Source organism: Seriola lalandi, unplaced genomic scaffold, assembly GCF_002814215.2.
Source record: "Seriola lalandi dorsalis isolate HSWRI2012SDOR001 ecotype SW California unplaced genomic scaffold, Sedor1 jcf7180002054297, whole genome shotgun sequence".
Taxonomy (NCBI): domain Eukaryota; kingdom Metazoa; phylum Chordata; class Actinopteri; order Carangiformes; family Carangidae; genus Seriola; species Seriola lalandi.
Genome location: NW_019524850.1, coordinates 318159 through 328370, shown reverse-complemented (window position 1 = coordinate 328370; position 10212 = coordinate 318159). Strand labels below are relative to the sequence as shown.

General features: G+C 40.4%; 1 protein-coding gene across 3 annotated transcripts; it reads left to right on the top strand.

Moving 5' to 3' along the window:
• Positions 1 to 311: 311 nt before the first annotated feature.
• On the top strand, positions 312 to 7054 carry LOC111655000 (uncharacterized). Of its 3 annotated transcripts, none has more exons than XM_023406217.2 (5): positions 312 to 872; positions 2478 to 2962; positions 3481 to 3643; positions 4302 to 4902; positions 5002 to 7054. In XM_023406217.2, coding segments are annotated over exons 1-5 (1530 nt in total). In that variant the 5' UTR covers positions 312 to 593; the 3' UTR covers positions 5004 to 7054. The 3 variants fall into 3 exon arrangements, with proteins under 3 accessions (XP_023261985.1, XP_023261984.1, XP_023261986.1); XM_023406216.2 differs by having other exon boundaries at positions 314 to 872; positions 2475 to 2962; XM_023406218.2 differs by having other exon boundaries at positions 316 to 872; positions 2475 to 2962; positions 3481 to 3547.
• The last annotated feature ends 3158 nt before the right edge of the window (positions 7055 to 10212 follow it).

Here is a 10212-nt window from a genome sequence, read left to right as displayed (position 1 = left end):
AAAGTCTGTGCATGCCACTGAATATCACAGTCTGATAGCCACATTTTAAAAAGAGGGCTTGCACCATAAAATTAAAGAGGGGGAAACTATCAGGTTCATTAATTCTCTAACAGCCATGGGGTTTTCTTATAGCTCATTCATGTCACGTCACTGGAGTAGCCAGCGAGTGAAGTGTGAAACTGCTGCAAGGCCTCGGCTGCAGTAAAAAATAGCACACGGTAGCCCACCACGGGACGTGTAGTCTTTCCATTAGATGACAGTGGCGCACATGGTGGCGGAGGCTCAGCCACTCCCGGTGTCGGCCCGGCCCCTCTACTCCCCCTTGCTCTTCCTGAATGGACGAGCACTCAACCCACGGCTCACGCCTCCCTCTCTCATCTCCTGCTCTACCTCCTCATCAAGAAACTCGCTGCAGCCTCCCGGTACTATATCGTGCGGTGATTGAAACCAGGCCGATTTGTGCAGCGCCACTTAAAGGAACCATCTGAAGTGAATCAGCGCTGACACTACGGTCCAAGGCTTTGTGACCCACCGGCTCCTTGACTCTCACCTCTCTGCCTTGCTAGAACATTGTGTCCTTTGAGGGGGGAAGAATGACTGCCAAGCATCGGAAAGGGAAAAGCAACCACAAACATGAAGATAACTTTTTCAAAAATGAAGTTATTGAGTCTGAAGTTCGCTCGGGAGGGAATAACTACACTCTTCTGTTGGTTTTATTTCTGATGATTGTGATTGGGGGTGCGACCGGCGCATGGTTCTGTTTCCAGCAGCACCAAACTTTAACCTACTTAACAGACAATCTCATGGGCATGCAGATGAAGATAGTGAAACTACAGTCCTCCCACGAAGAAATGCGGCAGTCAAGTGGCAAGGTAAGGAATTAAGGTGATAAGTAGCCTTTCCTTGTGAGAATACGACACACCTGAGTTTACAGGCATGAGCAGCAGAACACGCCTCTGATCGTCTGCGTCCTGTTATGAATATTTAATAATTCTCATTTCCACGAGCCTATAATTCACAAACAACAATCACTCACAAAATAAAAAGAGGCCTCACCACATGCCAACGGTGCACGTTGCCAGTTACAAGTAAGGAAAGTTAAGAACTGCAGGCCTCTCTGATTTCAAAATGCCAAGAGCCTCTGGAGTGAATACAAAACGCTGCTATTTCTAACATCCTCACAGCTGCTGACGTTTGAAATGAGGATTATTGTTGACCTACTAATGCAGGGACTCGGACTTTATCACTGACTCAAATAAATCAAATCTAGTCAGTATCAAAGTTTCTGTGGAAAATGTGTGTATCCTGATACCAACCATGCAGAGGGTCCTGGTAAAATAATAATAAACAAGACAGTAGTGTGCCAAGGCTAAATTTAGTCAGATTATGATACTGAACACCAGTTCAGAGGTTGTTTACAGGCCATCTGAAAGACTAGGAGAACAGAGAGTGATGATTGTTTCATTTGTGTTCCTGAACTTACCCAATACGCCTAAATACTAGTGCAGGCATCCATAAAATTTGTGTGGTTGATTAAAGAAAAAGTCCCATTTCTAGTTTAATGAATTAGCACGAATTAATTGACCCTGTTATCTTACTGTCAACCGAGATCCATCGCAGCCTGTGGCTGAATTTTGAAGTTCATATTGTTCCAATTATTTTTAAGTTGCTGCAGGCGACTCTAAAGAAGTTTTAAAGAACAGGATTTTTATATAGTTTTTTTTAAATAGTTCTTAACCAAAACAAACCCACTCCTCTCACTTTCATTTGCTCATGCAACTCCACCTTCATTTCAGGCAAGCCACTGTAGCAAAACTTTACATGACAGCAGCTCTGCTAGCTCAGTCTTGTTAGGGAAATATTTCCTCTGAGCAATTAATAGTGTTTTTGTGACTCATAAACTTGCCACTGCAAAAATTTTAACACCTCATCATGAATGGTTTTCTGACCTGAGTTTAGATCCTGATGAACATGGTGGAGGAAAAAATAACTTACTGCCTTATGCAGCTTTACTCCATGGCAGTAGTGTAGTTTGTTCCCCCCCCCCCCCAATTTGAGAGGAGATAAGGTTTTACTGAGCTGTCCATGCATGTGAGGACCTGTCCAGATTGGTTGTTAAGGTTCAGATTTTGGTTTGGTCTGTGACAGAACAGATCTCCCTCCTCTGGGCGTCGGATTTATTGTCAGGAGTTGTGATGTAATGAGAATTTAAACTAATTTACTAATTTAACTAAAAGCAATGTATAGGTCCGGGTGCGTAACACTATTCTGTTTATTTTATGCACATTGACTCTAATGTGGTGGGAGCAATGTAGTATTTGTGAGTTAATTTCCATAAAAAAACAACCAAAAAAAACAGCATAAAACCATCCTTGACATCTTAGAATTTGGGTAAAACTATTTTTATAAATCATTTTCATAGTTTTGGATAGTCTCTCAGTTTGACTCAAAATCACTCCCGTGTGTCTCTGCAGCAGCACATCTCTGAGAGTCTGGAGACCCGCCTGAATGCCCTAGAGGAGTCTTATGCACTGGCCCAGAAAAAGGTGGGCATGGCCTTGGCTACAGCTGAGCAGCTCAAGACGTCTGACCTCCCCGCTCAGGTGCTGTCACTCCACACTGAGATGAAAGCCCGCCTGGCAGAGATGCAGCAAGCCACTGTGTCTCTGGAGCAACTGAGCCAGCTGCAGACCATGCTGAAGGGAAAGAGTGAGGAGTTTGAGGATGTCAGGGTTCAGGTGCACGATCTGGCCACACTGAGCACAGAACTATCTCAGAAGGTCGAAGACCTAACAGGGAACCTGGGAGATGCACAATCACAGCTGGAGGAGAGAGTTGGGCAGGTCGCCACGCTGAGCACCACCCTGGATGGAGAGGTTGCTGAAGTGCTCAGACTGAAGGAGCAACTGAACACCTATCATGCTCAGCTGGAGGCCAGCACACTGGAGATGGCTACTGTCAGGTAGGTTCTGGAAAAAAGCAGCAGCTTTTGGTGTAGTGGAGAAAATAGCTCACCTCCTCTGACCCATAACTTTATGTTGACTTTGTCAAATCCCTGTTGGCTGCGTCTGTCTGTGTCTCGGTGGTACTCCAGGCCAGTGTTGGTAGGCCTCATGTTCACATTGTGAGATTGCCCTGATCTGTATAAACATTTCTATTGTGTTGATGATATCTGGAGTTGAATGGTGTGTGTAAAATATTTTGTATGTAAAATCTACACTCTTTTAAGCTTATCTAAACATCATGGAAATGTGGTTCACAGGCTCTTGTTACACATGTCAGGTTTTAAGAAAGCAATGTTATGAAGTCAGTTGTGCCTTTTAACAATGAGCCTTCAGGAGCTACACAGTTAATACTATATTATCATTAATATCATATGACAAAGTTTATGTCCATACAGTTTAATAATCACAAAAAAATCATAATTTCAAACAGATATTTTGACTTAGAAACCCTCACCCTGAGTGTCCTGTCTTTCAGAGAGTTGCTTGAGAATGAGCAGTCCCAGCGGCTCCAGCAGGCCAATATGGAGGAGCAGCTCAATACGGTACGTCAGAGTCTGCAGGATCAGAACTCAGCAGCCCATAGTCTGCACTCTGAACTCAGGGCTCAGCTGAAGAACATACAGAGGCAGGTTACCCAGGTAACCAACACACAAGTCGATCAGAGTTAGCCTGCTAATCACTTAATTCATTTACTGTTACAGTGTTTTCATGTGAGACAACTGCTACAACTCATACAACTCTGTCAATCTTGTCAATGCTCAACATTTTTCTGTCATTTTTATTTATATTTTTTAATAAATGGAGCAAGGGAGCGAGATATGCAGCAAGGTGACATTTATTGGCTCTGATTGATAATTTCTTTCTCCAACCGGTTGAAATAGTATCAGTGGGCATCAGAGGTCTGTAACCAGACTGAATCAGATTTCTCTGATATAAAATAGACAGTTTAAGAGGCAATTTTGTATCACAAGATTATACATGTAGTGTATGGCAGAACATGCATTAACACACATACTGACAGCACACATGGTCTCTTACTATTTCTGTTCACTGTGTGCCCATAGGGAACCAAAATGAGACTTCCATCTCATTAACTCTAAGGAACTAATTGCCTGACATGAATTCTCTGAGAGACTCACTTCAACGCTTATACTCACATACTATAGATCATTGTTGTGTGATTGTTCTCTCACCTCATCTAGCTAGACACCTGGATAGCCATGTAGCGGAACCAATAAACTGTCCACACTTTGGTCTGTTATGGTCTAATGTATTTCATTGCTTTCCTTGGCTTAGGTGGTGGGTGAAGTGCAACCTCCTGCTGATCCTGTGGAAGAAGCAGTTAAAGAAACAGCTCCCGCAGCTCCAGACGAGGCAGCTGCAACAACTGAAGAAGAAGAACTTGCTATAGATGTGGAAGCAGAGGCAGATGAGCAAGATGAAGTGCCTGTTGAGCAGGAGGAGACAGAAGAGGCCGCTCCCGTAGAGGAGCTGGAGGCAGTAAAGCAGGAGGAGACAGATCAAGATGACTTGGTTACCTTATCGGAAAAGGAGGAAGTGGAGATTACGCAGACAGAAGAGGAGGAACAAAGCGTAGAAGAGCAGATTGTTGAGGAGGAGGACTCAGAAGAAGTTCAGGAGGAGTTATTGGTCGAGGAGGAGAGCCACAAAGAAGAAGAAAGAGAAGAAGAGGAGGTGTCAGAAACAGAGGAGGCAGTAGAGGAGGAAAACAAGGAAGGGGAGATGGCATCTGAAGGCGAGAAGGGACTGGAGGAGATAATGAATGCAGAGGAAGAAGCAGCAGAGAGGGAGGAAGAAGAGCAGGATGTAGCAGCTGAAGAGGAAGCAGATGAGGAAGAGGAGCCATTAGAAAATGATGCTTTTCTAGAGGATGAATGTAAGTGATAAATAATGGCTTGATTAACACCTCTGCGCTTGATAAAATGAAACCAGAAATTGTCATCTCTCCTAATATTTTATGTTTTATGTTTTACAGAGTTCTTTCTTTTTCTTTTTTTTTGCACCGGACATACCCAACCAAGAAGAATGGGAACTTTCTCAGTCACTGTCTACAATAGGACAAATGCTGTAGGAAGGCATTATTGATTGCTGTTGTATAGGTACAGTATTCATTATGTGGTTGCTCTTTGAAAGGCAGACAGAAAAATTCAGTCACTATGCTGGAGCTGAAACATGAACCTCAAAATATGAGATGGCTGTTAAAGTTTGAAAGTGAGTAAATCAGGATTTACCTGCCAATAACAACCTCAAAAGCCTTAATCCATAAACGCATGACTGTCTTTCTACAGAGCATTTTCCACTCTTCATAAATTGCAAGTTTTTCTTTTTTTTCTTTTTTTTTGTTAAGGTTAGATTTTGTGCAAAACTGAAAAACTAAAAGCCAATGAGATAACAAGAAGCCATTGCATAAACTGTTCATCAGTGCACTTGAAGCCATAAGTAATGCCTGTCTTGGTGACATTAAAATATGTTCCTTGTTGTCACTTCCTGAAATTTATCCTGAGACAATATTGTAAAAGATAAAAACAGATGTGGAGAGTAAGTTATTGTATCCCAGTTTTTTATACTGGCAAAACAGCCGACTAAAGAACTAGCGGGAAAAAAAACCATCTTTGATAAGATAAACAAGAACAATTCCTAAATGTATTAAAGTATAGAATAAATAGGATAGGTTTTTTTACTTTATAAAGTACGTCTGTGGTTCAACACTTAAAAACAGAAGGTTCTCACAATATAGTTTGGCTCATTGTCTTTTTTGCACTTTTTAAATTGATCACAATTCCAGCCAGACAGAACACACCTGCAGTATTGTCAGATACAGTGGAGTCTAAAAAGCTTGAGCCCTCTACCAAAAACTGTTTGGTTTCATCAGCATCGTTATATTGCTCTAATATTCTTTATTAAAAAATTCATTATGTCGCTAGTTCAGACCATTTAGTGCTGTTGTGGGTCTTTAACATGCAACCACAGATATTCTATGCATTAACTTTGGGGGGGGGGGCACTTGTTTGTAACAATCAGAAGAGCTTAATGACGCACCTCAGGGACAAATTGTTCTCTAGCTGGATTGAAAACTATCAGTGACTAAATGCAGCTAAATAGTATATTTCTAGAGTTGTGGTAATGCGTACACTGAGGGAGATTTTCACACCAGTCCTCAGGAGACTACACCAACTAAAGCTCAATATAATGTAACAAACTAACATGTTCAGTCAAAAACCAGTTGTAGTAGTTGTAGCATTTGCCTGACCACATCTTGACATCAATGACATCTTTGTTAAAACAGCATCAAAATTGTATTGTTGAAAACCAGACGTCTTGATTAGATGAATCAGAGTTGTAACGTGTTTACATTTGTAAATGGAAAGCTTTTGTGAGGGACAGTTACATGAGAGGTTAGTGTGACAGTTCATAAAACCGGAGTCAGTGGAGGAAAGTGCAGGTGTGGGGGTGTGAACTCACACAGGTTCAGCTGCACATGAGCCAAACAGAAGGACTACTTCACCCTGCAGATCCATGTCAGACTTCATGGCTTGAAGTTCGAAGCAATACCAGGACTTTCTGAAGTTAGAAAGGAGCTGCAGGGCTTCTCTTCCACAGTCCCCTGATCTCAACCCTGCTGAACATTAAAAACATAAAAACATACAGCCACGTCACAAGACTTTCTGTGAGAAGACAACTGGAATAATGTGAATCCTCCTGAAAAAAAGAAGAAAAAAAAAAAAAATCAAATCACTGCTGGAGTGCAAGCTGTGTCAAACATTAGACATATCAAATATTATTTTATAGAATTACCAAATTACCTCTTTAGACACATGACAAAGTTTATCTAGTCACACAAATGTGAAATTAGTTTCTGATAAGGGGTTAAACAGAGTTCTTGGTAGTATAGACTTTTGGACACCACTGTATTTTTTTACAACTGATATTCACTTTTACAAAATGCACTCTTTTGCCAAGGCTTTGGTTACTGTCAGTATGACACTTCCCTCGTTGTCATGTTTTTAAAATAAACCCTCATTCTTTCACTTTTGCATACTGTGATTTTGTGCTGTTGTGTCACATTGAATACGGTTGTCATGCAGAATCTGTATTGGCTATGCTTTCTTAATACTGTGATACTTAAATATTGTAGTGGGATGTACATCTGTGTGGTTTTTAGCATCAAGCCCACATCCTGCTGGAGTCCACATATTGTATGAGCGAGCTTTCAACATTTAAAAGAGTTATTTATACTGTAGCATCCTTAACCTCCCATTGTCACCTAACTCTGGCGATATTCTATATTTCTTCTTATTGTTTTGTTATTATCTACAAAACCCATGGACATAACAAAACCAGCAATTAACTGATCCGATTAACAAGTTTTGTCTGAGTAGCCAAAGCCTGATGCAGCTTATTACTTTGAATCATAGAGCTCGATTGTTGTCCATGAACACGTCAATGAGTCGCACTGTTGCACTGGCTGACATTGTGATTAACATGAACTCCATAGCTGCAAATAGTTCCCAAGACATGCACAGTTTACTATAGTTTGCTGAAATTTTAAAATTATATATGTTCATGACCATTTTTTTTTTAAGATTTACATCTTCAGTGGGAACGGATAGCCTTGAGGTTGAGATCAAACACATTACTGGTTTATTTTTTTTTCCATGGTATTTGTTGACAATAACAAAACAATAATCATCTTTGGGGTCACACCTATGCAATGTTTAAAAATGTTGGATTTGCCCTGTAATAATGCGCTTCACTGGTGGAAAGTAACAAAATACATTTCCTCAAGTAATGTACAGTTTTGAGTTTACTCAGGCCTAATATTTAATTCTATGCTACTTTATACCTAGACTCCAATGAAATTCAGAGGAAAATATTGTTTTGACTCCACTATATTGTATGACGTATGTACTGTAGTCACTAGTTACTTTGCAGATTAAGACGTTAGATGGAAAACATTAAATATGATCCATTGTTATAGTATAAAGTAGAACCCCCACCAAAACCAGCTATAATAGTAAAAATAGTCATACACATTTATATGTCGATAATGACAATAATTATACAATAATTTAATATATAATAATAAAAGATCTCTGACCAAGGCCATTGTAATGCATAATACATTCTTTTACTTTTGTCAATTTAAGTGTATTTTGATGATCATGTCACTATTACATAGTTTGTCCACCAAAGAGGAACAAGTTCATTTTTCAAGTGTAAAATCACCTCCTCAACTCATATCTTGATGATAATGTCACTGGGTCTTTAGCAGCAGTAAAGTTTTGCAGTAGCTGCAGCAGTTAGCAGCACATAGTGTATCATACGAGTCACAATTCTTTCGGCTACGAGCAGCAGTCGGAGTTCAGCAGTATCAATGGCAGTTAGCAACATCAACAGGTTTTGGCAGTACTTAATGTACGTGAGATTTTGAATTCACAGTGGAATGACTACTAAATCATTACTACTGCTGCTACTACTTCTACTATGACCACTGCTATGGATCTGAATAACCTACTTCTTCCACCTTGTTTTATTAAAACAACACACAATCTTAAGATAACGCACCGCTGAATTTTTTGTTTTACTCAACTTGTTGAATTATGTTCACCCATGGCAAAGGCAGACAGCAACACACTCACATTGGGTGTATTCAAACAAATTATGTTGTAAACACTTGATTGCTCTTAGCAGAAATGTGTTAGCAGCTCCAGCTGAACTGAGGTGTGTATAGACTTGCTTGCATCAGACCTTAGCAGACGGAAAGTCTAAATTGACTGTGTGTGCATCATCAGGATGGGCAGGAAGTCTCTCTCTCTCCCTCTCCCTCCCTCTCTCCCTGCACTCTAGCCTGTTACAGAGTCATTTTGTTCAGCCTCTCCCACTCATCACTGCTGCAGTGTCTCAGTCGCTGACCTTCCACAGGGACCATGCAAGCATTTGTTCCTAGGTAAGTTTCAGAGGAACTGAGTCATGCTATTCTATTCCTGGATTCTTAATTCACCAGTTTTATTTTCAGATATTCAGTCTGACAAGCTACAGTTCTGGCAAAGCTCCAGGTCTTTTGTGTTTGTCATCTTAATGTGGAGTAACTAGGCTCAGCACAGGTGCTGCAGGCCTTGTTGAACAGATGTAACTGGGCTTGGAGGTTGTTACTTTGGGGACTGAAATTAAGTTCCTCTCTTTGATCTACTTGATTAGCTTCTTTATGTACATTCGTAATTATTGGCCAGGAGCTATTATTCTTAGAAACTATTTTCGCTTACTAATAATCAGCGTTCTCTTTTTTTAAATCATGTGGCTTAAGAGGAGCAGCCTGTTGTGTGTGGTTTTTGTTGTTCTTTAAATGTGGGTGGATAATTAATGTTTGTATTGTATAAGCATCTGCAGCTGTGGTAGGTCTAACTTGTTTAGTGGTTGATTATTCTACTGTGTCTTTTCTGGTATCAGTCTATAGAACTGTCCACAGTCATGGAGTACAGATTATACAGTATGCTTTGTACATTATATACACTATATGCAGTAGAGTTTGCTGCTAATCAGCCTGCTGACTCTCAGTCAGGATACAGGGTGACTCTACAACTGAGAGATCGATACCAGTAAAAGCGCAGTAGAGGAGGGGCGGGCAACACGAGCCTCTCCTCTGGTGCTTGCTCAGCCCTTTCTGTTGGTGAAGCCACAAGCGGAAATTAAATGAACAATGAAATGCGTTTTCAGTGCATCTTGCTTCCCTAATTCGACGTCTTTCCTGTTGTTGCTGCAGGGAGAAATTATTCAAAACTGTAAATTAGAGGGATGATGCACCTGCTGATGCAGCATGAGGTCATAAATAGAGATACACAGCAGGAAGTAAGGGAAATGTGGCTTTTGTGACATTTATTTCCATACTATTACAGAGACAGTCTTTCTTTCATTAATTTTAATTCAATTTGATTAATTCCTCTTGCTCTGTAAGGATGGATTACCAACTGGGCAAAGTGGGCAACAGAAAAACAGACATATGGTTGGACAGACATAAATGTCCTGTCCTGTCCTTTCTGACTCTCAAAGATCTTCCTCAGTTAGTGATAAGTTGTTTTTTGGTAAGTTAATTAATTGCAAATTTATTAGGGATTTTGCAACACATAAGTACATTTCTTTAATAAAGACAAGGTCAAAACACAACATGCTGAAAAGTGAGTCTGGCTGT